Genomic DNA, 27,756 nt, shown 5'->3' on the forward strand with positions numbered 1-27,756 from the left:
CTGTTCATTTTTCTTATTTAATTCATTTTGTAGTTGGCTGATTATCTTTTCCAATTCAAAAGTTAAGGAATTATAATTGTGATGATGCAAACAAAAATTAAGTTTACATTTACTGGAGCTGTGAAGTTGAAGCAGTGATCTGATAAGATTTAAACATTATGAAGGTTATGTGAAGTATAGTGATAGTTTGTTTCCAACGGTTAGTGGCACAGTAACAGGGCACAAATTATAATTTTTATTCATAAGAAGTGTTGGGAAAATTGGAAGAATTTTAAAGAAGGACATTAAAACGTTGACTTCCCTACTAGTTATTTTTGCTCAAAGGAAATGCACTTTTAAAAAGGGAGTTGGATACTTGATTAAATTGGAACACTTTTTTCAAATGTTTTCATGAGATGTGGGTGTCAGTAGCTAGGTCATTTATTGCTCAACCCTAACTGGGCAGGGGATGTTAAGAGTCATCCACATTGGAGTCAAACATAGGCCAGACCAAGCAGATTTCCATCCTTAAAGGATATCAATGAACCAGGTTTGTATTTATTTCACATAGCATTATCTGCCATGGTGGAATTTGAACATCTGGATTCCTGGTCTAGTGACATTACCACTACAACACCACCACTTTTCCCATGGGTATGGAAGTTGAGTAAGGATAACGGACTATTCTTTGTTCCTTCTTAAGAATGTCAGAGGCTGCCTGTGCCTTCTTAACAAGTTAGACAAATCCAACCAGAATGTAATGAATGAATGGATTTGCCCAGGTGTTCCACAAAACCAAAGCAGTCAAGAACACAAGCTAGTACCAATGCAAAACAGTCCTAACTCTATTAGGAAACAAATTACAATAGCTTTTACTACAAAACCTTTCACTACAAAACTATTTCAAATCCTTTTCAGCCCCTTAAGTTTACAATACTTCCCAAGTCTCTTGTAGATTACACTCTTTTGCTCTAAATCTGCTCTCTCTTCCCCCCCCCCACCTTTCTCTCCAGTCAGCAGATCCCTGTCAAGAGTGTGGTGCTTGAAAAGCACAGGAGGTCAGGCAGCATCCAAGGAGAAGGAGAATTGACATTTTGGGCATAAGCCTGATGTAGGGCTTATGCCCGAAACGTCGATTCTCCTGCTCATCGGATGCTGCCTAACCAGCTGTATTTTTCCTGCACCACCCACTTGACTCTGATCTCCAGCATCCGCAGTCCTCACTTTCTCCTAGTCGGCAGATCTCTGCCTTTTGACACACCAGTCTTCTCGGAAGGTCTCCTGCTTGGCGTACAGGTAAGTCCTGCTTTTAAATCTGGATCTTTCTATAGCTTCTGGATCTTTCTATAGCTTCAGCCTATTAGGAGATCCTGCTTAATAGCTAATAATGGTTTGGATGGCATTGTTAATCACTAAATGTTCTCTTAATATCTATTCTACTGTTTAGACTTGAGTGGCTGGTTCTTGATTACCAATATACATCCTCCTTTATTTTGTTGATGAGATTTGTTTATCCAGGAAGACTGTTGACAGAATATGTCCTTTACATTATACTAATGTCTTTAGCACCTAATTGCTGTTTGTGTCTGGTGTCTGAGTTTTGTAACTTCAGGGTTTTACTTGGCCAATGTACCCAGCAGCCCTTGCTTGCTATTTGATCAAGTTGGCAATTTATCCGTGTTTTAGCAGCTAGGAAGCTGCTGCAACTACACTAAGTGTGGTCAGAACTAATGTTGAAGACCTGATGATAAATATATGTGTTTATTTGCTGCAAAATGCTGCAGTTCAGCAACCTGAATCCTCCCCCTCAGATTAGTATCTGATTCAAATTCAACCAGTTTGCATTGAACAGTTTAATCAAAGTCATTAAGATAATCAGATGAGGGTAGAGAAATGAGTTTATGGGTGCAAAACAGCCTTACCCATTTCAATGGCAGGCTGTACTCTGGGCCACTTCATGCATGGCATTGATCATTGGAGAAGCCACTACAGATGATGCTACAGTAACAAATTGGTTCCCGTCTCTCTTTATAATTTATCTTTTATGCTATTTCTTACAACTTTTATTCAGTTGCTGAAAACAAAATAAAACATTTGGAGAAAACACACACAAAGGAAACCATGGATCAGAAGCTTCTCCACCCTCCCTGAGGAGTTCATCAGTGCTTCCTGTTTATGTGAAACTTTAATTAGATGCCAATTTCCTTTATCTCGTGAGGATCTCTGCCCCTATGGAAAATAATTCATGATTCTTTGTAGCTTTCAGCAAATTATTGGTTCTATAGGTTTATTTTATAGTGCTCCTGTAGGAAATTGCTTTATTTCACTAAATAACTTCCCAGATCAGTATATTTAAAATTATACATTAATGGTAAGGGAAACTGAAGTCACAGATCTATTTCACATTAGTCCACTGTATGCAAGTTTGGTGCATTCTTGAGTAGCTCTCAGGCAAAATTTTGTTTGGAGTTGTGGTCTTTATCAAAATATTGATGTAGAGTTTGTCTTGAATTAAAGCATGTCATCAAAAAAACGAAAGTTTGTATCTAACTTTTTGTATGTTTAGCAGATCTGCAAATCTAAAGTTCCCTTCAACTGATTAAACAAAAACTTCAGGAAGTATGGGCATCATTGGCTGGACCAACCTTTATTGTTCATCACTAGTTGCACTTGAGAAGGTAGTGGTGAGTTGCTTTCTTGAATAGCAGTAGTTCATGTGATATAGGTACACCCACAGTGCCATTAGGGAGTTCCAGGATCTTGATCCAGCAGGACTGAAGGGACAGCAGAAATTTTTCTAAGTTGATATGAGTAGTTTGGGGGAAATTTGAAAATGGTAGTGTTCCCTGTGCCTGCTGCTGCCCACATCCTTCAAATGGTACTAACTGTAAATTTGGAAAATGCTGTCTAAGGAGCCTTGGTAAATTTCTGTTATGCATATTGGAGCGAGTACACTGTTGGTAGTGTGCACCTTGTAGGTGATCCACATCGCTGCTTTTGTGCATTGTTGGTGGAGGCAGTGAATGTTTGAAGATGAGGTGCCAATTAAAAAGGCTGCTTTGTCCTGGATGATGTCAGATTCTTGAGTATTGTTAGAGCTGCACTCATCCATGCAAGTGGGGAGTATTCTTTCACAATCCTTAGTTGTGCCTATAAATGGTGGAGAGACTGTGGGAATCAGGTGAAATGTTACAGGTTCCCTAGACTCTGGTCTACTTTTGTAGCCTCTGTTATTATGTGGCAAGTCCAGTTCAGATCACTTTCTGGTCAATGGTAACCACCAGAATGTTGATAGTCGGGATTTTAGCAATGGTAACACCATTGTACATCAAGGGATCATGGTTAGATTCTATTTATTGGAGATGGCCATTGCCGAGCACCTGTATGGCACAAACATGACTTGTCACTTATCATCTCAAGCGTGGATATTGTCCTGGTCTGCCAGGCCTTCTTGCATTTGGACATGAACTGCTTCAGTATCTAATTGCACAATCAACAGCAAATTTCCTGACGTCTAATGTTATAAGGAAGGAAGATCTTTGATGAAGCAGCTGAAGATGGTTGGGCCTAGGATACTACCCTGAGTAACACCTGCAGCCTTGTCCTGCAGCTGTGATATCTGACCTTCAATGACCACAACCACATTCCTTTGTGTTAGATATGATGCCAACCAATGGTGATCTTTTTCCCTTAATCCTCATTGACTTTTAATTTTGCTATGGCCTTTGGCAGAATTCAAACACAACATCAGCAGTAGATTATTACATTTGTTGCTTGATGGCGTCATTTTGCTCCTTGACGACACTTGGTCAAATATGCCTAAGTTGTGTCAAGAGCACAACTTACATCTGGAATTTAGCTCTTTTGTCCATGTTTGAACTAAGGTTGCAATGAGGTCAGGAGCTGAGTGGTCTTTGGTGGAACCCAAACAGAGCATCAGCAAGCAGGTTATTGCATTTTTTTGCTTGATAGCATTATTGATAACACCATCTATCACTTTAATAACAATCAAAAACAAAACAATGAGGCAGTAATGGCATGCTTGGATTTGTCTTGCTTTCTGTGTACATGTAATAGCTGTGCAATCTTCCACATTGTCAGATGGATGCCAGTATTGTAGCTGTACTAGAACAGCTTGGCTAAGGGTGCATCAGGTTCTGGAGTACAGGTTCTTCAGTACGATTGCTGCTCTATTGTCAGAGCTCAGAGCCTTTACAGTATCCAGTGTCTCCGACCTTTTTTTTAAACTGATCAATTTGGCTGAGGACTGGCATCTGTGACACTCCAGAAGAGATGACTGATCTACTCAACAGTTCTTGCTGAAAACTGTTGCAAAGGCTTCAGCCATGTACTTTTCACTGATGTGCTTGGTTCATGGTGGTGATAGTTGTGGAGCCTCCTCCTTCAGTGAGTTATTAATGAGTTCACTAATGATTTTGCTGGACTGCAGAGCTTAGATCTGATCTGTTGTTTTTGAAATTGCTTAGCCCTGTCTATCAGTCCCTTTTTTTACTATCTGGCATGCATATATTGCTGTGCTGCAGCCATACCAGGCTGACATCTCATTTTTTGACATATGCCAGAAGCTGCTCCAGGTATGCTTTTATGCACTGTTCATTGACTCAGCGTTGATTCCCTGGCTTGATGATAATGATAGAGTGGGCGAAATGCCTGGTCATGAGGTTGCATATTGCATTCGATTACAATTATGCTGCAGCTGATGGCCCACAACATCTCACAGATGTCCTATCTTGGGTTGCTGGACCTGTTCAAAATCTATCTCATTTAGCATAGTGACAAGGCCACACAAGAGGTACCCTCAATGTGAGGATGGAACTTCATCTCCACAAGGGCTATGCAGTAGTCACTTTTACTAACACTGTCTTGGATAGATGCATTTGCAGCATGAAGATTTGTGAAGATGAAGTCAGTATGTTTCTGCCACTTTTTGGTTCTTTCACCACCTCAATCCAGATCAGGTCTGGCAGCAATGTCCTTTAGGACTTGACCAGCTCAGGCAGGTGTGGTGCTGCCAAGCTACTTTTGGTGATGAACATTATGTTCCCCACCCAGAATGCATTCTGCACCCTTACCACTCACATTGCTTTCTCTAAGTGATACTCAACATGGAGGAGTACCAATTTATCAGCTGAGGAGGGGAAAGAGTGCTTTGTGATCATGAAGTAGTGTCATCTTCCATATCTAACCTGATACTATGAACTTTCATGGGTTCAGAATCAATGTTGAGGTCACCCTGGACAATTTCCTTCAACTGTATACCACTCTCCTGTTACCTCTGCTAGAATGTCTTGTTGGTGGAACAGAATGTACCCATTAACTGATGGTGTTGACAGGCATGTTGCGTGTAAAGTATAATTCTGTGAGAATGACAATGTCAAGCTTTGCTTGAATTGTCTGAAATGCAGTTCTTCTAATTTTGGCACCAGCCCCTGGCTGCTATTGAGGACGCTTTGCAGGGCGAAAAGGTTGAAATTGCCATTGTCACTTCCAGTACCCAGATCAATACCAGATAATCTGTCTAGATTTTTTTTAGACTTTGCAGTAGTTGAAAAAAACTTAGGCTATTTCAGAGATATTAAAGAGTAACGCACATTGCTGTGGGTCTGAAGTCACATGTAGACCAGACGAGATACGGGGCATTAGTGAACCACATGGGTTTTTACAATCATCAACAATAGTTTCATAGTCATCATGAGACATTTCATTCAGATTTTGTTTTGAATTCAAATTAGTTTGCCATGGTGGAAGTCAAACCTAGGTTACCAAATTGCTGGGTTAGTAGCCCATCAATAATACAACAATTTACTGCCTCTCCAATGTTAGAAAGACTCCCTTTGGATTCTACCACATATTCAATTTGAACTATTCAGGGATTTGGAGATCCTATAGTTCCCCATTGCCTTCTACATGGTGACACTTTGGCTAATCAGGTCAATTTGCTAACCAATCAGTAGCCTTTTCTCTTGTACACTAAAACAGTCTGAAATTTGGCATTGTCGTGTTTGCCCTGATGAATGCAATACAAAAAGCTTTGGCAACATGTCACTCTGTTCAACAAAACTCAATTCTGTAATCAGAGATTCCCTTCCACTGCCAATGGCTCGAGGTTTAACTGAACGGGTGAATTTTTTATATTTGACTCCAAGATGAGCTAACAACTACAAAAATGCTCCATCACTAAAACCAACTCCAAAATATTGCTGAATTCTATCATTATCTCAGTTGCGTTTGAAATCATTATCCCATGCCTTTGTTTCCTCTAGACTTGAGCATTCCAACATACTCTCGGCCACTTTTTCATCTCCCAATCTTCATAAATGTTGGCCAATCCAAATATTGCTGTCTATATTCCAAGTCTCAATTAACCCCTCGTGAAGAGTCTTTGACTGATGATCCAAAAGTAGGGTGGGCAAGCTTAGTCATAAAGTAAAACAAAGGTCAGCAAAATGGAAAAACAGATATCTAAAAGTTTTATATAACCTTTGATTTCCTTTAAATTTACAATCTATTTTATTACTTGTTCTTTGCATGTTTTTGATTAGGTTACAAAAATGTTTCAGGATGACTGCAACCGGAGTCCCACTCATTATCAACTTGCGTGTTAAAGGACATGCTAGAGATTTAATGACAAACTTATTTAATTGGAAATGTATTTAATGACAAAATGAAACAATTCTTGTTTTGATTCTGTAGCTGTCCCCTTCATTCTTTAGAGTAAAAAAAGCACCTTCAGCAATGACCCAGCCTACCTTTTTCTTTACATTTGAAGTTCAGCACAAAGGTTTGAATGGGAGATTAATACAGTTCAGATTCAGACTGGTAATTGGGTTAGCGAGAGATATTTTTAAAAATCAGAACAAGCTGGAAATGCTCAGCCAGTCTCTGGAGAGGAAACAAGGTATTAATTCAGATTAATGGATGATATTTCATCAGAACAAAGTTCATCAATGCGAAAACTTAGCTCTGTTGCTGTCTCTACAGATGCTGGCCAGACTTGCTCAGCCTTTCCAGTATGTTTACAAGGGAGGGAGGGAGAGAGAAGACAAGGAATTATAGACCAATTAGCCTGACGTCAGTGGTGGGAAAGGCAATTATAAAAGATGAAATGACAACTCATTTGGATAGCAGTAACAGGACAGGTCAGAGTCAGCATGGATTTACGAAGAGGAAATCGTGCTTGACTAATCTTCTGGAATTGTTTGAGGATGTAACTATGAAGATGAACAAGGGAGAGCCAATGGATGTAGTGTACTTGGACTTTCAAAAGCCCTTGATAAGGTCCCACATAGGAGGTTACTGAGCAAAATTAGAATACATGGTATTGGGGACAAGATACTGACTTGGATTGAAAATTGGCTGACTGACAGGAAACAAAGAGTAGTGATAAACGCGTCTCTTTCGGAATGGCAGGCGGTGACCAGTGGGGTGCCACAAGGTTTGGTGCTGGGACCGCAGCTGTTTACAATATACATCAACGATATAGATGAAGGCATGAAAAGTAATATTAGCAAATTTGCTGATGACACAAAGCTGGTTGGCAGGGTGAAATGTGAGGAGGATGTTATGAGAATCCTGGATAACTTGGACAGGCTAGGTGAGTGGACAGATGCATGGCAAATGCAGTTTAATGTGGATAAATGTGTGGCTATCCACTTTGGTGGCAAGAACAGAAAGGCAGATTACTATCTAAATGGAGTCAAGTTAGGTAAAGGGGAAGTGCAACGAGATCGAGGTGTTCTTGTACATCAGTCAATGAAAGCAAGCATGCAGGTACAGCAGATAGTGAAGAAAGCTAATGGCATGCTGGCCTTCGTAACAAGAGGAATTGAGTATAAGAGCAAAGAGGTCCTTCTGCAGCTGTACAGAATCCTGGTGAGACTGCACCTGGAGTATTGTGTGCAGTTTTGGTCTCCAAATTTGAGGAAGGACATTCTGGCTATTGAGGAAGTGCAGCGTAGGTTCACGAGGTCAATTCCTGGAAAGGTGGGACTATCATATGTTGAAAGATTGGAACGACTGGGCTTGAGGGGATCTGACAGACGTATAAAATAATTAATTGATTGGACACTCTGGAGGCAGGAAGCATGTTTCCACTGATGGGTGAGTCCAGAACCAGAGGACACTGTTTAAAAATAGGGGGTAGGCCATTTAGAAGAGAGTTGAGGAGAAACTTCTTCACCCAGAGAGTAGTGGATACATGGAATGCACCACCCCAAAAGGCAGTGGAGGCCAAGTCTCTGGATACTTTCAAGAAAGAGATCATTAGGGCTCTTAGAGATAATGGTATCAAGAGTTATGGAGATAAGGCAGGAACTGGATACTGATGATCAGCCATGATCACAATGAATGGTGGTTCTGGCTTGAAGGGCTGAATGGCCTACTTCTGCACCTATTGCCTATTGTGTTTAGTTTATATTTTCAAAGTTTGCAGTGATTTGCTTTATAACAGCTTATCTCGTTCGGGGGCTTTATGAAATCCTAATAAATCCTCACAATCACAAAAGATGAAGAGAGGAGAATCTTTTGAGTAGGGTTGCTTTGAGCAGAGTGAAATCTCCACAGCAGGCGAGGTACACTAATTCAGTCCCATATTCAGTAAGTAATACAAGTTCTGTAATTTAAAGGTCATATTCCAAAAGAATAACTTGCTACAGTAGTTCTAGCAGTTTCATTTTCAATGAAATAGATGAAATTTCAACAGCTCATTACTTGTTACAGATTAATTTATTCTTTTCCTAAATTTGTTTATAGTGTCCTGTCTTAGTAGTAGCACTCTTGCACAAGTCAGAAATATTGATTAGAGCTCCACTTGAAATTCATCGCATTGTAGCACAGTGAATGCAGTTGTTTTCAAATCAACTGTCAGACTGAGACCCAACTTGCCCTATATATATATATATATATATATATATAAATCACATTACCTGACAAATAGCAAAGCGTTTCTCTCGTGTTGTTAACAATATTAAAAAAATTATTTCTTTCATTTTTTTCTGTAGAACCTTGTACATAAACTAGACGCTGCACGATAAAACTACAGTTTAAAAGTAACTTATTAGCAATGAAGCACTTTGAGACATATCTTGAGGGCACATTAAGTCTGCTCAGTAGCAGTTATGGAATAAGTTCTGAGACGACCCTTAACCACTTATTGCAGATTGGAAACACACGCCATAGAATTAATTCAAGCAGTTTACGAGCGATCAACAAATGCGCCGTTCTATTATTATCCCAGACATGTAACCAGAGGGCAGTAAGGCACAGTCCAGATAGGGAGGAACAGGTGTTCCAAGAGGATGAGAACGCCAAGCATAAGGGACCATGGTGAGAAGTGCTGAGCTGGGGTCATCCTACAAATTTCGACTCATGAAAAGAAAGCTCCAGATGGAGTTGTGCCTATTTGCAGCAATTCGATCGTGGTCAGACACTCGCACATTAACGACATAAATATTAATAGGCGAAACGTCCGCGAGATACAGCAGAGTCCGCCTCCTGTTCCTCCCCAAGCCCACGCTCCTGGTTATAACCTTGCCACTCACTTTACACACAACTCACAATTAAAACACAGCAGAGGCGAAAGTTGGTGCGACTAAATACGTTAGTGACCATTTCTAACGCTGCCGTCTCGGTACCTGAAGAGGCAGGAGGACGCACAACTGTCAACCCCGGCCTCAACGGAGCGCAGCGCGCGTGCGTTGCGTCATCACTTGTACCGGACCGCTCGGCGTCACTGCGCCGAGTGCGTACTACGTCATCAGATCCTGAGTATGGTCGCCATTGGGTTAAACGCCTGAGAAATCCGAGCGAGGAAGCTAAGTTGAAGAAAGGGGGTGGGAGGGTAGAAACTGCGGCCTCTGAGCTACTTAACCCGCCCCCGACATCCAGCAGCCCGAGAGCCCTCTTCGGAATCCGATCCCGGTGCAAGTGGCGATTAATGAAGAATGTCTGCGACAAGCGTTGACCCTCAGGTAGGCAGGGCTCGGAAGCGGCTGGGTCTTTGTTGTGTTCTCCCTACCCCCCCCCCCCCCCCCCATTCCCGCTGCTTCAGTGCGCGGGGGGTGAGCCGCGGGCTTCGTTCTACAGTTTACCGAGGCCGCGAATCTGCCTTAACGTTTTTCTCTCTCTCTCTTTTTAATTTGCTTCCCGTTTGCTGCTGTGTCCGTCCGGTGGTGGCCCCCGAAACAGCGAGCGAAAGGACAAGAGAATAAAGGTAAAGTGCTGGCTTGGAGGCCCCAGGGCTGCTGCAGATGCCTTAAATAACGTGGAAAGTTGCCATGAATGCCTTTTATTTTATCTGCTGCGTGCCACTCAGGAGGCATCCTCCCGGCTCTCCCTTTCCCGGTCCGGGCTGTGCCTTGGCGATCTTGGGTCGGCGGCAACGTCAGGACTAAATGTGGCGGAAATGCTCGATAAAAGTTGGGAGTTAAGGCCAAGTTTCCCCTTTGGTCGTGGGATCGGCCTCCTCCCGCGTTGTGATGACTTGTTCTAAGGAAACGTCATATGTTTCTCCTTTGATCGTCTCTTTTGTCCAGAAAAGCAATTCTGAGGAGAGTTATTCTTACTCGTTTGACTAATCGCGAGTTTCTTTCTTCCCCTACTTAACAAGAGTCATCTGAAATTTAACAAGATGCAACTTTTCTGTTTTCAAATGTTTTCGGCATCCGCTCTAGTTTTTTTTTCCCCTACTTTCAGGTATTGATCATACATTTGTATATGTTTTTTGTTGCCGCAGTTTTTATTGCAACTTTTGAACGTTTGTGGTATTTGTATGGACGTTTATTAGAATGTTTTACGTTACAGTGCAAAATGGTTCGTTGCATCAAAAGGACACAGTACACGACAATGATTTTGAGCCATACCTAAGCAGCCAATCTAATCAGGTGAGTTAAATACCTATTTTATCTTCAGATCTCTGAGCACAGCATAATCTGGCAAACAAACTAGTCAGTTGGAAAGCCATAAATGTCTTAATTTTTCAGTCTTTTGGAAGCTGGATGATAAATACTTTGGCAAATCACATAATCAATCCATATTGTACTTTACACTTGGGAACAAAATGTTGTGCAATTTTATGGATCTTGTAGTAGCAGGCCTAGAAGGAAGTTTACAGGAATCAGTTTAAATGTTTTAAATTTAAGGTTTTAAAATTTAGATACTTGCGAGTGTGCAAAGTTAAGGTGCAAGAAGTTAATATGCTGTTAGTATATTTTTGATATTTCTTTTGTGTGCAAATTTAGTCAATTTTTTTTGTATGTAGCTTTAAATTTGCTACCAGTTATACTTTCCATTTCTAATTAGTCAGAAAAACTGATAAATTATTTGGTATACGGTTAATCCTTTTTCTTAGTGAACAAAACAATTTCCCAGCCCAAAAGATCTGCAAAGAATGGTGTGCTTCAATGTTTCTTTAAAAGTATTCCTTTCTAATAATAGCACAGATTAAATTGCACAAGTGCACCAGCTATATAATCTTGATCTTGTAACAATTATTACACTTTTCTTCATTATACACACAGCCTTTCATTTTAAAGGTGTTTATATGATCATCTGTATGTTTGTGGAACAATGTAATCAACCTTGTAGAATCAATTCCCTAGATTTTATGTTAGAAGCATTTTCTTTTAAAAATGCAAGTTCAATGTTGAAAGATGAATCACTCTTTGTTGAAATAGTTTTTGGGCTAAAGGAAATAATTTCTCATTTCATATTCATCCTGTTTATTTGTAGCATGCTATCTATGCTCATAGGATGTTATTGATCTTATTACATATGACCATCAGCTTGAGTGACAAATGGTTTGACACTTTTTTTGCTTATGACTCATTGAAAGTTGCTGATCTCTGCACTGGATGTAATTGCAATCGAAGTTTCTGCCCAATGAAGGGACTTGCTGTGCAAAAGTGTGCCATCTCAACCAAGGATGTGGACAAAATTGACAATCCAAAATTAACATTCTGGTTATGTGTAGACTTGAGCACACTATCAAATTTCAGTTATTAGTTAAAGGGCACCTTATCAAAAGTATCAATTTCCATATTTTCATCTAGCCAATAAGTTCCATCCTCTAATTAAATTAGGAAATTGTGTACAAGCACCAAAAAAAATTGTCGCTGTTGTTGTTCTTTTCTCTTCGTAACATTCACTGAGGTATAGTCCTTGTTTTTTTAAGTAATATGGAATTCATGTTTGAGCCTTGACTAAGATTTAGCAAGCTGTCTGATGCAGGGGAATCTCAGCCTGTCTCAATCCTGTCTTCATCCAACATCCTCATACATGCACTGCTAGTAATTGGAAGTTGATTGTGATCAGACAAGTGGGCCTTGACAGATTTTTTTTCTCTCTGACCACTTCATATCCCAGGTGTGCAGAGGTCTATTGTCCTGCTTTTGTATTGTCTGTGATCAGATAACTCAGCCTAGATTAAGTATCAAATTTGGATTTTCCTGAGTGATATGACTGCTTCTGTCAGATTTGTTGTGCTGTTGGAGGAATTGCTATCAGCAGTAAGCCTCCATGGTATTTTTAATATGACTTTGTTTAGTTAAGTTTACAATTTATATCTAATTTTCATGAAGTATTTTAGGAAATACACTATACTCTGATTTGAATATTCAATGTATATAAGATACTTGTTGCTTAAGTCAAGTGTTTTGAGCAGTATTTCATATTACTTTATCCCAATGATTAGATTAGATTCCCTACAGTATGGAAATAGGCCCTCAGACTCGACAAGTCCACACCAACCCTCCGAAGAGCAACCTTCCCAAACCCATTTCCCTCTGACTAATGCACCTAACACCACGGGCAATTTAGCATGACCAGTTCACCTGACCTGCACATCTTTTGATTGTGGGAGGAAACTGGAGCACCTGGAGGAAACCCACGCAGACATTGGGAGAATGTGCCAAATTCTACAGTCGCCCCAGGCTGTGAGTTGGTGTGAGGCAACAGTGCTAACCACTGAGCCACCGTGCTGCCTCGAACAATGTTTGTAAAATTAATGGGAAGTTGTTAGGTATTTAAGCCAGTGTTGAGTTTCTTTAACCTACATCACAGAAATCCTTGGTTCTTTAAAATTATTTAAGTATGTGCTAAACTGCTGCATATTAGGGCAATCGACTTGAGGTTCTTGAACTGTTTTTAATTCTGAATGAAAATGTTACAGTAAACTAACTCCTCAACAAAAAAAACTAATGCTATTCCAGTGCATTTTGCTGAAAAGCCCAAGGATGTTACTGACTTGATGGAAAATAGACAAAGTGAAGTAGAAATATTTTCATGCAGATACACAAGTCATCAACTTTACTGAAAACAGGTGAATAAAGTGATTTTTTTTCAAAACAGCAATCAGCACTGAAGTCAGTTTTTGGATAGGTAATAAAAGACAGATGAGAAACTTATGCTTAGCATACACAGAACCTCTTAGTACCGGGCACAATTCTGATTCTCTTCACTGTAAAGCTTTTGAGATTTACAAGGTATTGCGACTGAAATGCTATGTCCGAAGAGAGAGAGGGGTGAGGGTGAACTGATGCAGGACTTCAAGATTAAGTAAAGTAGATGTAGAGTCACCGTAATACCAGTAGACTATGGAGCTGCTCTTTCATTAGAGAAAGATTACTTGTGATAGTTTAATCAGAGGTCGCCAGTTCTCCAGTGAGGGGAAAGGTTGAGAAGGAGGGATCTCCATGGTAATCTTAGCTGGTACGCTGTTAACATCACTCTGCATCATAATCCAGCCAACTGAACTCACTGACCTCCAGTTTAAGATTGGAAATTTTTTGCAAGGGTGCATACTGTAATATTTCTACTTGTGGAGGAGAACAAATAAACGTCTGTCACAATTATATCTAGGAGGGAACTCCGAAGAAACTTTATTAAGAGTGTGATTAAAATAAAGAGCAAGTAGTTGAGACAAATAGAGAAGTACTTGAGTACAAACTGGATAGATATGAGGAAGGAATAAAAAGCTATGCTGATTTGGATTAGATGAATGATGGTGAGAGAAGACTTGTGAGGAGCATAGGTATAAGTTGGACGAGAGTTGCCTGTTTCTATGCTGTCATTCTATTTTCCTTCTTTGCTTGAGCACTGTTGAGAACTACTTGAACTAAGTGACATCAATTCTTATTTTTTGTAAGCAGAAAAAGTCTGATCTCCAAAATAAGATGCTTTTTCCAAATCATCTTATTTGCACTGATGTTCGGCATCATTATGACCATGCAACATTCATTTCTCATGATTTCAACCAAATGATTATTGAACTTCCAATTAAAATGTAGAGTTTGACTTCATTGAAACTTTTAACTTGTATGAAAACGTGTAACAAACAAATAGAAGTCAATAGTTGAAAACAAGTGTTGATTTTTACACCTCTCAACAGAACAAACTTCAATGTTGTACAATGTTAAAACTCCATAAGTGGAGGTATCAAAATAGTCTGATCATTATTCTTTAGCTTGCCTCACTCAGATTAGATTCCTGACAGTATGGAAGCAGGCCATTTGGTCCAACAATTCCATACCGACCCTCCAAACCCACCCAGACCCATTCCCCTACCCTATATTTACCCCTGACTAATGCATCTAGTACTGTGGGCACTTTAGCATGACCAATTCACCTGACGTGCAGGTCTTTGGATTGTGGGAGGAAGCCAGAACACCTGGAGGAAACATAGAACATAGAAAAATACAGCGCAGTACAGGCCCTTTGGCCCTCGATGTTGCGCCGATCCAAGCCCACCTAACCTACACTAGCCCACTATCCTCTATGCCTATCCAATGCCCGTTTAAATGCCCATAAAGAGGGATAGTCCACTACTGCTACTGGCAGGGCATTCCATGAACTCACGACTCGCTGAGTAAAGAATCTACCTCTAACATCTGTCCTATACCTACCACCCCTTAATTTAAAGCTATGCCCCCTCGTAATAGCTGACTCCATACGTGGAAAAAGGTTCTCATGGTCAACCCTATCTAAACCCCTAATCATCTTGTACACCTCTATCAAGTCACCCCTAAAACTTCTTTTCTCCAATAAAAACAGCCCCAAGTGCCTCAGCCTTTCCTCATACGATCTTCCTACCATACCAGGCAACATCCTGGTAAACCTCCTCTGCACCCGTTCCAGTGCCTCCACATCCTTCCTATAGTATGGCAACCAAAACTGCACACAATACTCCAGATGCAGCCGCACCAGAGTCTTATACAACTGCAACATGACTTCAGGGCTCCGGATCTCAATTCCTCTACCAATAAAAGCCAGTACGCCATATGCCTTCTTCACCGCACTATTTACCTGGGTGGCAACCCAGGTAAACCCATGCAGACACAGGGAGAATGTGCAAACTCCACACAGGCAGTCACCCGAGACAGGAATCGAACCCGGGTCTCTTGCTCGGTGAGGCAGCAAAGCTAACTTCAGAGCCACTCTGCCATTCTAGTGCTTTACACTTTTAGCTTGTTCTCATTGTAGTAATCTGATCAACTGTGTTCTTAATTTTATTATAATCTGATATGAAACAGTTGAATATTCATCTTGGAAAACAGTGATAGAATTGGACTGACTCAACGTAGATTTACAAAACAGAAATTACGTTTGACAAACCTACTGGGATTTTAAGAAGTTACAACCATTCGAGTTGATAATGGGGTGCCATGGATGTGGTTTACTTGGACTTTCAGAAGGTGCCCAGTCACGGACATGAGATTAGCATGTAAAATTAAAGCGCAAGAGATTGGAGTAGTGTACTGACCGTTCCCAGTCTGCCAGAGTGTAGGAATGAGCATGTCATTTTCTGAATGGTGGGCAGTGCTAGGGCCCCAGCTACAATATGTTAATGATTTTAGATGAGCATGAGTGAACTGTAAGGAGGTTGCAAAGATGCTTTAGTGTGTTTGGACAAGTTGAGTGGACGGGCACATGCATGGCACTTGAAGTTATAATGTGATAAATGTGAGGTTATCTGTTTTGGTAACAAAAATTAGGTGGATTATTATCTAAAAAGCAATAGATTAGAAAAGAGGGAGATATGTTTGTACATCAGTTGCTGAAAGTAAGCATGCAACTGTAGCATACAGTAAAGAAGGCAAATGGTATTTTGGGCTTCATAGTGAGAGAATTTGAGTACTGTAGCAGGAATGTCTTGCTGCAATTTATTCAGGGTCTTGATGAGACCATATCTGGGGTATTATATGCAGTTTTGGTGATCTCCTGCAAGAAAGAATATTCTGTCTGTAGAGTGCAATGAAGGACCAATTCCTGGGATGGCAGACTGATATATAACGAGAGATTAGAGTAATTGGTTTTTAACTAAAAATGTTTTGGTGTTATTTAAAATCCAAATTGCATCATATATACTCTGATTTTGCTTTTTCAGACCAGTATTTTGATTTTGTTAACAGATACTTGAACAGACAATCATTGTTTTGAATATATTACATTTGTGGCTATATTCTCTTTATTGTGGGGCATGTTTAACATGAAATTGCTAATATTTACAATGGTAAGCAAACTTCACAGTAATACACAATTATTTCAGACCACATTTTTTTTCCCCAAAAACATGTCCTTTTGGGACCATTTTACTAGTTTGAATTCCATTAATTATGTCGTAACATTTTGTAAAAACTGATGTGTTAATGGGACTGGAATAATATTTAATTATTGCTTGTTGAGAGCTGATGTATTAGATCTGGAAATCATCTTCTGTTGAGTGTATGTGGAATTCTGTTTGAAGTAATCTAAATATTTCAGAATAGTTAATTGCACATTTTTCCAAGAGATGTAATATTTACAGAAAAAGCAATTTGTAGCAAAAATATTGTAAAGAATTTAATTGTAAGACAAAAACATGATGTAAATCTTTGCAAGAGATAAGGCCCTATTGAGCCCAACTATCTTCAGTTCCTTTTATGAATTGTCTTTTTGTCCGTTTTAATGACAGAATTGTGACTGTTGTGATACTGGTGTTCAGCTCAATTTGCATAACCTTGAGTAATGAATCATAGTTCAATATTGCATGCAGCAAGTCTTGGATAACATTTAAACTTTGACTGGTTAGTAGCAAGTAACATTTGCACCCAACCCAACAAGTGGCAGGCAGCAATTAACATCAACAAAAGTCAGGACATGGGGCATTTGGTTGATGGATCATTATTAATCATGAATACCATGAATGCCTATGCAGATCACAGACTGGTTTTAACTCTCTGAACTCCTCACAGCCTTTATGCCACCTGCAAGGTACAAGCCAGGGTCAAGATAGATGATAGATGCAGCTCCAATAACTTTCAAGACTCTCAACACCCTATATAGGAATATGTGGGCTGCTTCATCAGCATTTTATCTACTAATGTAAATATCCAGTTACTCCACATTGTCATACATAGTTTGCACTGCAACCATAGTATCTTATGGATTGTACCAACTTGCAAAGTTTCTTTGATAGTACCACTGAACCTTGCAGCCTCCCAACACTCAGAGGAATGGGTGCATAGGAATCCTAACACATCCAAGTTTCCTCTAAGTCTCATATGCGTTTGATACATGTTCCTGATCCTTTTATGTTGTTGCAAGGAGATATTCTAGAACCTGCTGTTTTGATGAGATACCACAAATGGCGCTGTTTCAAACAAAACTGATCAGAACTGGAGCAAACATTCGGCAATTAATTCCACTCTGGTGAGGTGTATTTACATAAGTCTATCTACAGAACCTTTTGTTTCTTCCCAACACCAAATTACCTGTCTAATTTTCTTCCTTTTATCCTCCACAAAATCTCCTGTATTTCCAATCGATTAATTTTATTTTTCATGCAAAGCTCATCTGGGGTGAGTCCAGTGAGTGGTAGCCACATCCCAAGTAATACTTTATTTCTTTTCCTAGCAATCCTTTGAATTAAGTTTTGTTTTATTTGGCTTATTTTCAATGCAATTGTATTCCTCAGTGAAGTAAAATCAGTTGATTTGTGAGATTTCCATACTTGTGACATGATCATTCATAATGTTTATATCTGAATTTTTTAATGACAATGCCATGCATTTTGTCCATAGGAATAATATGAGAGCATGTTTGGCATCCATGTTAGATGAAGTGATCATTTTGAATTGCACCACTGAAATATGTAACTGCACCACTAATTTAACTTAAAATCTGAGTAATATAAACTGTTGCATTTTTTAGCTGTGTTCAATGTGAAGGCAGTGCTGTATGATGGTTCTCATGATGTTTGACCTGATATTAAAGCATTTTTTTTAAACTGACAGATGATAAATAATTACATTTCTCTGTTGAACCTCCCTCTGAGGTCTTTGTGCATTCTTGTTGGCATTATTAAATTGACATTGGTGCTGGATGGTTCATTTCCAGGCGTTTCATCACCCTACTAGGTAACAGCTTGAGTGAGCCTCCGGGCAGAGCACTGTTGATAATTCCTGCTTTCTATTTATATGTTTGGGTTTCTTTGGGTTGGTGACATTTCTGTTCTTTTTCTCAGGGATAGTAGATGAAGTCTAACTTGATGTGTTTGTTGATAGGATTCTGGTTGGATTGCCTGCTTCTAGGAATTCTCCTACAGAAAGACGCACGTGAATTCCTAGAACCATGACATTCCAACTGGAACTCTATCGACAAACACATTGAGTTAGACCCCATTTACCATCCTTGAGGGGAAAAAAAACAGGAAATGATACCACAGGAAATGATGTCGCCACAGGAAATGACATTACCCACCCAAACATAGAAATAGAAAGCAGAAATTATCAACAGTGCTTTGCCCAGAGACCCACTGAAGATGTTACCTAGTAGGGTGATGAAACGTCTAGAAATTACCCTTCCAGCTCAGCGAGCAAACCTACGTCCAGAAATTGGTTATTTTAATAAGGGGATGAGCTAAACTAAAATTGTTAACTCGAAACTAAATTAACATGTTATAACGTACAACCTTAAATATCTAGAACAGAGTCAATGATGGTGTGACAATACATCCAGCAGTATTAGTAGATTATCTAAACCATGAGGCATAGTCAGGAATTATGTTCAGGACAACCTCGATTATCCAACCAACACGGGCAAGGACTATTTTGTTCGGATAATTGAATGTTCGGATAGCACAGTTTACCCAAACATCGGCACCTTGAGATATTGTTCGGATAATCCAAAACTCGGATGACTAATGGTCGGATAACCGATGTTGTTCTGTATTGACACAAACTGAAGGTCTCAATCGTGTATCTGCCTACTTCACCTAAGTTTCCATTTAACATTTGAAAACATTTTGCTCACCGCTATTTTCTTTGGGTGCATGTGTGTAATTTTTCAATCAAGGAGTTAGATTATGTGAGGAAGAAAGCTGTAACACTGATTATACTACTGAATTTTTGGCTAGTATGCAAATTAGATTGGAAGTCATTTGAGTCCCTCACCAAGTGGAGACACGGTAGGATTAGTATCAAAATGTTTTATTTTAGCAACCCACAAACTTTGACCAAGAACTCTTTCTAATCTTCTGCATAACAATGGTGTTACAGCCTTACTACACAGATTTTTTTTTTAAAAGGAAATTTATGCACCTTTTACACCAAAACCTCTCGGAATTACTTTGATAACTTAGACTGCTTTCGCACATGGCTCATTGGTATGACCCTGTTGTCATGCAAAGGAACAAAGTAGTGGTTTGACAACAGTTTAAATAGACATGAATGTATACCCAAAATTTTATGTGGAGGATCCCAAAATAATTTTCTCCCCCCCCTCCCCCCCACTTGACTAAGATGTGCACTGTGTTCCATATCCAATTTAATGATATCAGAGTCTCACATTAAGAGGCAAACTTTCATGATTTTTTCAAACAATAAACTCTGAAATGCACAGCGAGTACGTGGAACGTAATGAATTAGCAAACAGCTCCACATCTCTCTGTAGTACACTGATTATTTCATTGCACCAAATGCAGTGCAACTTTGTTAATCATAATCTTTTTATTCAACTTTTTCACTGTTACAGAACTGTCTATCAATTTCCATTAAACTTTTCATAATTTAACTCAATGTGTTGTTTGTTTTGAAGTGAATATCACCATGTTGATGTCTAAGAAACAAATAGCCATCTTTAGGTCAATGTTGAGTTATGTCTTGATTGCTGCTTTAGTAATTTCTCATTCTGTTGAACTGGCAATTGTGCTGCTTATGACTGCTTTGCTGAAACTCTGAAAATGTTTAAATCTTGAAACTGTAAAAGTGCCAAATAGAAGATTAAAAAGTTGCAGAATAAATTTGTAAACAGAATATGGAGACGAAATTATAGAATAGGTCTAGAATGGTTCAGTTGATTTAAAACTTCTGAATGTGTTACATTTTATTTTTCTTCTTTTCCCACTCTCCGGATTCCTTTATCTGCCCTAGGAAGCCTATTGGTAATGTATTAGCAGAATTCCAGAATTTTGACTGCAAGTAGATTTTGGAAAAATAAATTGCTTATTTGTCCAGGGCACCAGATGCATATGAATGCTGCTTGACCACCTAGACAATTTAATACCCTTTTAATTGTAGCTGCACTTATATTTTTTTGGCAGTGTCATTGATGTTACATTTGATGGCTTACCTTCAAGTTGTCTTACAGCAGGTTCCTGATTTATGAATGTTTAAGTAATGAATACTTAAAGAATGCAATCCTGTGCAGTGATGTAATCTTCAAGATCCAACGTATGGATGTACTTATGAATGGCTACTTTTGTATTATCCTGTATAGTGTTCCAACTCTGGGAACTGACTCAAACAGAACCCATTCACAACCCAGGGTATGCTTTTATGTGAGCAGTGTTTGGCTCACTTGCTTCCATTTTAAGAAATGTGCTTAAACATAAGCAGTGTTAATTGTTTTGTGGCGTGAATAGGTTCTACTGTAATGAATATTACAATATTGGAATTTAAGAATTAATTTAGTTATCCAATGTAACAAAACCAGAAATTGTTGGTGACATTCAAAAGGTCTAACAACCTCTGTGTGAAGAAAGCAGAATTAATATTTTGAGTTCACTGACTCTTTATCAGAACTGTTTTCTTCCCATACATGCAAATGTTAACTCTGCTTTAATCCCGCAGATGCTGTCAGACTTGCTGAGATTTTCCAGCAATTTCTATTTTTCTTTCAGAAGTCCAGCATCTGCAGTTCTTCGTTTTATTTTAGTTTTCTAATGTCATTCAGGTTTCAACCAATATGGACATATTGAGACTTGCAAACTCCACATTCTTACGTACATTTTGAAGATAATTAGGGAAACTCAAATTAAAGCTTTTATGCTCCGAATGGATTTATATTGGTTGAAGATGTTTAGTTTCTTCAGTAGCTTAAAGTGTTGCTTTTCAGTTACATTGCAGTGCATTTGGATCCTTGTGCAATTATATTAATCCTATTGGGAGAGCAAATTCAACATTTCTGATGGCAACAGATTAATAGCTGTGTGTCAGGATGTTTTAAAATAATTTTTTTCAATATTTTTGTCTTTTGAACATTTTTTTGATGGTATGCGAAGGTCCAGACAGGTCAGTATTGGGGTAGCTCTGTTGTGGATCTATAGGATGTTTAAGCATTCAGCCAAAAAAACTAGAGCGCATAGGAATGATATCTCCTGGAGATTTGGAGAAATATAGTAATTCTTTAAGAAGAGCAATGGCACCTTAGACATTGGTACTGAATTATTTAACTAAAAGTGTGATGCTAAAATTACAGCTGTTTTAGTGGGCGGCACGGTGGCACTGCAGTTAGCACTGCTGCCTCACAGCGCCAAAGACCCGGGTTCAATTCCCACCTCGACTGTCTGTGTGGAGTTTGCACATTCTCCCCGTGTCTGCGTGGATTTCCTCCGGGTGTTCCGGTTTCCTGCCACAGTCCAAAAGTGTGCAGATTACGCGAATTGGCCATGCTAAATTGCCGGTAGTGTTAGGTGAAGGGGTAAATGTAGAGGAATGGGTCTGGGTAGGTTGCACTTCAGCGAGTCAGTGTGGACTTGTTGGGTTGAAAGGCCTGTTTCCACACTGTGTAAGTAATCTAATCTGTCTCTATAGTTATAGCACATTTAAATACTGCACCTTAAAGGGAAAGAAAATCTTTTGTCAATTTAGAGAAAAGCTACATGTAACTTTTGGTTTGAGGAAATGTATTAAAATCATGGAATGTTTCCTGCACAGAAGGGGACCATTAGTCTTAAATCTGTCATTGCTAGTTCTCTGCAGGAGCATCTTTGCTAGTCCCAGTGCTCTAGTCCTTGTAGCCCATCAATTTTGGTTGGCTACTTCCCACTGAAAGCCAGATTTTTTATCTACCCTTTTCAGACTTGCAAACAGATATTAATCACTTGCTATGTTTTAAAAAAAAAGATTCTTTTTATTGTATTTGATTCTCTTACTAATCATATTTGTAAAATCTGTCTTCGGGTTCTTGACCTTTTTGCCAACAGGAACTGTTTCTCCTCGCCTACTTTGTCTTGGTCCCCCAAGATTTTGAACACTTTTCCTAATGTCTTTAAGTAGGACAATGCCAGCTTCTCCAATATCTCTCTAACTGAAGACCCTCTTCCCTGTAACCATTCTTGTAAACGTTTTATATACTCTCTCTAATAGATTCATCTCAATTCTGGTGGCGAGAAGTAGACAGAATAAGCAAGTTGAGTTTTATTTTCAGACAGTGGAAGTTCTGATTTCAGTTTACAGCCAGTCACAACGAATTCATTCCTGTTTGTTTTGAATAGAATTGTGCCAATTTGGTTTGCCATAGCTTGCAATTGTACAGTTCGCAAATTTTAAATTTTTAAACCGATTAAAGGAGCACTATTCATTTCAATCAAATGAATATTTTTTAGTCATTAAAATCTTGCACAATTTTCATCAGGACTCGAACCATTTTGAGATTTACTAACTTTAGCAAAGAAGTTTTAGGACATGGCACAAGTAGCTCTGCAACTTTATTTTAGAAGGCATTAAACTCTAGCTAATAACATATTGCACCAGGTGCTGATTCACTTTCATCCCTGTGCTTGCTGACCCACGTTAGACCCCTAGTTAAGCAGCACCTTGATTTTAAAGTTCTGTTTTCAAATCTCACCATCACCACACGCTTATGTCTGCAATCTGTTTTCACCCTACATCCTTCTGAGCTGCGAACACTGCTCCACTCTGTCCTAACTATCCATGGCTATGACTTGAGCTCGGGGATTCTCTCTGCAAACTCCTCCTCCACCTCTGTATGTCTTCTGAGTTTTAAGGAGCTTTGTCTTGACAAAACTTGTCCTCTATGTTTGCTTGTTGTCAAATTTTGTTAAACGACTGAAGTGAAATATCGTGGGAGGTTTTACTCTAAAAACACTAGATTAATGCAGGTTGTTGTTCAAAGACTCTGATAAGATTAGATTCCCTACAGTGTGGAAACAGACCCTTCGGCTCAACAAGTTCACAAAGACCCTCTGAAGAGTAACCCATCCAAACCCATTTTCCCCTTCATTCACCCCTGACTAATGCACCTAATACTGAACAATTTAGCATTGTCAATTCACCTGACCTGCGTATCTTTGGATTGTGGGAGGAAACCCATGCAGACACGAGGAGAATGTGCAAACTCCACATCGGCAGTCACCCAAGGTGGGAATGAAACCCGTGTCCCTGGTGCTGTGAGGCAGCAGTGCTAACTACTGAGCCATTGTGCAACCCCAAATTATTGGAAAGTGAATTGGAGAAAGCCAGAAAGGGTTGGACCTGGCATTGCAATAATTAACTTCAGTTCATTGAAAACACTAATACAAGCTTAATGGATGGACTCCTGTTTCAATTTCTGGAATCTATAGTAAGACCAATTCCATAACCTTTTTTAAAAATAAGACAGTCCCACATTGTTCGGAAAAGTAATGATATCCGAAACTCTGTTGTTGAAAGTTAACATCTTAATTTGTATCTTCTGGGCATTTATTTTGTTTGAGAATAGAATGTTGATAAATTCAATTATGTTAATGTCAAGTCTCCCCAAACCATGTGTGTGAACAATGTATTCACATTGCTTGATTTATCTGATGTCTAACAAGAAAACTTAATGCCATCCAAAGAGCAACTTCCAAACTGGTAATCTCTTATTATCTTGAAGGACAAGGGCAACAGGTGCAGGGCACATCACTTCCAAGTTGCCCTTCCAGTCATACCATCACCTTTGCTTTAAACTATATTGCTGGTCAAAAGTCCTGGAGTTGTTCTTCCCATGGCAATATGGGTGTGCTGTCACTACATAGTCTGCACCAGTTCAAGGATGTGACTCTCAACTGCTAATGCTTTGCCAGGGACTTTGGGGATTGTCCATAAAAGCTGGCCTTGTATGCAATACCTGCATCTCATTAATGCATTTTTAAGAAAGACCTATTAGCTTTGAGGCAATTTTTATTTTGGCATTGCATCAAATGAAGCCTCTGCAGTGCAGGTTTGACATGAAGTTGAAAAACTGATGGTCACTGGATTTTGCCAAGTAACATGAAACCATCTTGGAGATAATCTTCCACTAATTTCAGTGAGACGGTAACTTTAAAATTTTTCAGGCAGTCCAATTTACAAAATTAATTTTAAACTATTTAAAATAATTACTGACCTGTTGTTACTTCATTACACCTGCTGGCATCTAATGAAATGTTAGTTTGAGCTAATATTTAAAACTTCCAGATAGGAAGTAAAGACTGTGTAGTTTTGCTTTAGCCATTTTCCAAATTTGTGTAATTTATATTTACATATCTTAGCCAAATGTAAAATAAACAAGTTTTTAAAGTAATGCTATGTTACCAGACTCTGCAGGGAAGACTGCAGTCCTGCTGTGACATCCTGAGGTTTCTGCAGAAATTTAGTGTGGTATGTTTAACAGGAAAAATTAGGCCTGACTGAAAAATATTCCTGTCAGTCCAGTTGCTTGCTTGTGTTAATGGGCGTGTTTTTGAATGGCTTATTTGTACAGGACATTGCCTCCAATCGTTGCCCCATAAACTCATGTCCCTACATTTGAATTTCTGGGTGGAAGGCCTCCTGTACTCCATCGCTAATGCTAATGTGGTCTTAGTTGCAGCTGTGATCTTGCAGGTCTGGTTAATTTTCTAGTAGAGGTTTAGGTGAGACTTTACAGTTTAAAGTACATTTGAAGTTAAAGATCTTATGAAGCCTAATTGACTGTAACTAACTGCAATCTTGATGAGACAAATCACTTTTTAAAAAAAAAATCAATCTCTGATGCAGTTCCTCATTGTGGCAGAAGGAAAACATGAATTGCATCTGTTTGAGAATAATAGTATTATAACTATGTTTTTCTTTTTCAATCAACAGAGTAACAGCTATCCTTCAATGACTGATCCATATTTGTCAAGTTATTATGCCCCGTCCATTGGATTCTCCTATTCTCTTAGTGAAGCAGCACCATGGTCCACTGGCGGTGATCCTCCTATTCCATATTTAACAACTTATGGACAGCTGAGTAATGGAGACCATCATTTCATGCATGATGCTGTGTTTGGTCAGCCTGGGGGACTAGGGAGTACCCCATATTTAAACCAACATAGATTCAACTTTTTCCCTGAAAATCCAGGGTTTTCTGCATGGGGAACTGGTGGATCTCAGGGACAACAAACACCAAGCTCAGCATATGGCAGTAGCTATAGTTACCCACCTAGTTCTTTGGGAGGAACAATAGTGGATGGACAGGCAGGGTTTCCAAATGATACCTTAAATAAGGCACCAGGCATGAATAGCATTGAACAGGGGATGGTTGGACTAAAGATTGGAGCTGTGACATCATCAGGTGTAAAGACTGTAGGATCTGTGGTAAACAGCCCAGGTATGACCAACACAGCACCTGGAAATGGCTCAACAGCTGGTGTATCTGCTCCAAAGCCAACATCATGGGCTGCCATTGCAAGTAAACCAGCCAAGCCTCAACCAAAATTAAAACCAAAGACGGGAGCAGCAGTAGGAGGTTCAGCATTACCTCCACCACCTATAAAACACAATATGGACATTGGTACATGGGACAACAAAGGACCTGTACCAAAAGCTCCTCCAACCCATCAGACCCCTAATACTCAGGCAGTTCCACAGCAGCAGTTGACTCAGCCCCCTCCAGCTCAGCCATTACAACTTCCACAGCAACCTTATCAGAATCCTCAACAACCCCCACAGAACCGATGGATTGCCCCTCGCAATAGAGGGGCAGCATTTGGTCAAAATAGCGGAACTGGTAATGAAAGCAACTCGGTGGGTAATCTACCGGTTAGCTCTCCTCCAAGCAATGAGACTCATCCTGTTCTTGAAAAGTTGAAGGCTGCATACTGCTACAACCCAAAAGACTTTGACTGGAATCTTAAAAATGGCCGAGTGTTTATTATCAAGAGCTACTCTGAGGATGATATCCATCGCTCTATCAAGTACTCCATTTGGTGCAGTACTGAGCATGGCAACAAACGCTTGGACAGTGCTTATCGCTCGATGGCTGGAAAAGCCCCTGTTTACTTACTATTCAGTGTGAATGGCAGTGGACACTTCTGTGGAGTGGCAGAAATGAAATCACCAGTGGACTATGGTACATGTGCCGGGGTTTGGTCACAGGACAAGTGGAAAGGCAAATTTGACGTTAAGTGGATCTTTGTAAAGGACGTACCTAATAACCAACTGAGGCATATCCGTTTGGAAAACAATGATAATAAGCCAGTCACTAACTCTCGGGACACTCAGGAGGTTCCTTTAGAGAAAGCTAAGCAAGTGCTCAAAATTATTGCTACTTACAAGCATACCACCTCAATTTTTGATGACTTTTCACATTACGAAAAGCGTCAGGAAGAAGAGGAAGTTGTGCGTAAGGTAAGTCCTGCTAGATCATTCATGCATTCATGCTGAAATTACCAGCCAACAGGATGGCATTTTATTGTACAATATATATTTTGATTGCACGAAATTAGTTGCTTTTCAATTGATTTCCAATTCAGCCAGTAACTGTAAAGAAACTAATTTCTTACACATGACTTAATTTAACTAAAATTAGATTGAAATGTAATTATAACTGTCATGTAATGGACCATATCTTTTTTTTTAAAACGAAAAAGAAAATTTGATTTGATTGCAGTTGAAACTTTAGGGATTACACACCAGTTAGCAGGGGTCTTTTTCTTTCACCCCTCTGCCATCCCTGGCCTATAGGCTAATTATTTTTATTTTGTGTATTGGATTCCAGAAATTTATTTAACGTTACACTAATTGACCCAACCTAGTATTTAGCAATCCATTCAAAACAGCTACTTGAATGTGGCTATTTCTATTTCACGCTATAATCATAACGTATGTATCCAAAGTAAGGATATGCTGTTCTAAATTAAAGGTGATTTGGAATTTATGGCACTTTTGTTTGGAACTGAGCTTCAGAAGTTTATGGGAAATAAAACTGACTTTTTTTAAAAAGTATGTTCAGTTTTTTTTTCACTTAAAGCTGCTGTAATGATACACTAAAATTTCAATGATGAAATCTTATGCCTAACATATATCCATAAGTTCTCCTGTTTTTTAAATTATTATTCTTGCCCTTATTTATTCAAAAGCAATGACTGCAGATGATCTTAGGGAATGGGTGTGCGGGAATGCATTTAACAAATTATTTCATATTCAATTTAATTTTTTTTCAAGCTGTTCATGTTCAAATATATAAAATTCTATACACAACTCGTAAAATATGATATTTGGAACTGCTTGAATAGGG

At 39.2% G+C, this 27,756-nt stretch overlaps 1 protein-coding gene and 1 long non-coding RNA gene across 11 annotated transcripts in view; one reads left to right on the forward strand and one right to left on the reverse strand.

The window, feature by feature from the left end:
* LOC148147640 (uncharacterized) overlaps nucleotides 1-9,668 on the reverse strand; it is a 45,011-nt gene extending 35,343 nt beyond the window's left edge. The window contains exon 1 of one of the 2 annotated variants that reach the window (XR_015759570.1): nucleotides 9,556-9,668. This is a non-coding gene — a long non-coding RNA (uncharacterized LOC148147640). The remainder of the gene's footprint in view (nucleotides 1-9,555) is intronic. The other variant, XR_015759569.1, reaches the window with a different exon arrangement.
* A 137-nt stretch (nucleotides 9,669-9,805) lies between these two features.
* LOC122560137 (YTH N6-methyladenosine RNA binding protein F1) overlaps nucleotides 9,806-27,756 on the forward strand; it is a 36,820-nt gene continuing 18,869 nt past the window's right edge. For all 9 annotated transcript variants that reach the window (XR_015759564.1, XR_015759567.1, XR_015759566.1 and 6 more), the window contains exons 1-4: nucleotides 9,806-9,968; nucleotides 10,186-10,210; nucleotides 10,801-10,880; nucleotides 25,341-26,867. Coding sequence is in view for 3 of the 9 variants with exons in the window: in XM_043710419.2 (XP_043566354.1) it covers nucleotides 9,942-9,968; nucleotides 10,186-10,210; nucleotides 10,801-10,880; nucleotides 25,341-26,867 (1,659 nt within the window). In the remaining 6 variants the exon portion in view is untranslated. The remainder of the gene's footprint in view (nucleotides 9,969-10,185; nucleotides 10,211-10,800; nucleotides 10,881-25,340; nucleotides 26,868-27,756) is intronic.

This window comes from Chiloscyllium plagiosum, unplaced genomic scaffold (genome assembly GCF_037043375.1).
Source record: "Chiloscyllium plagiosum isolate Xiang-an unplaced genomic scaffold, Cpla_swu_hap1 HiC_scaffold_15, whole genome shotgun sequence".
In the NCBI taxonomy this organism is placed as follows: Eukaryota; Metazoa; Chordata; class Chondrichthyes; order Orectolobiformes; family Hemiscylliidae; genus Chiloscyllium; species Chiloscyllium plagiosum.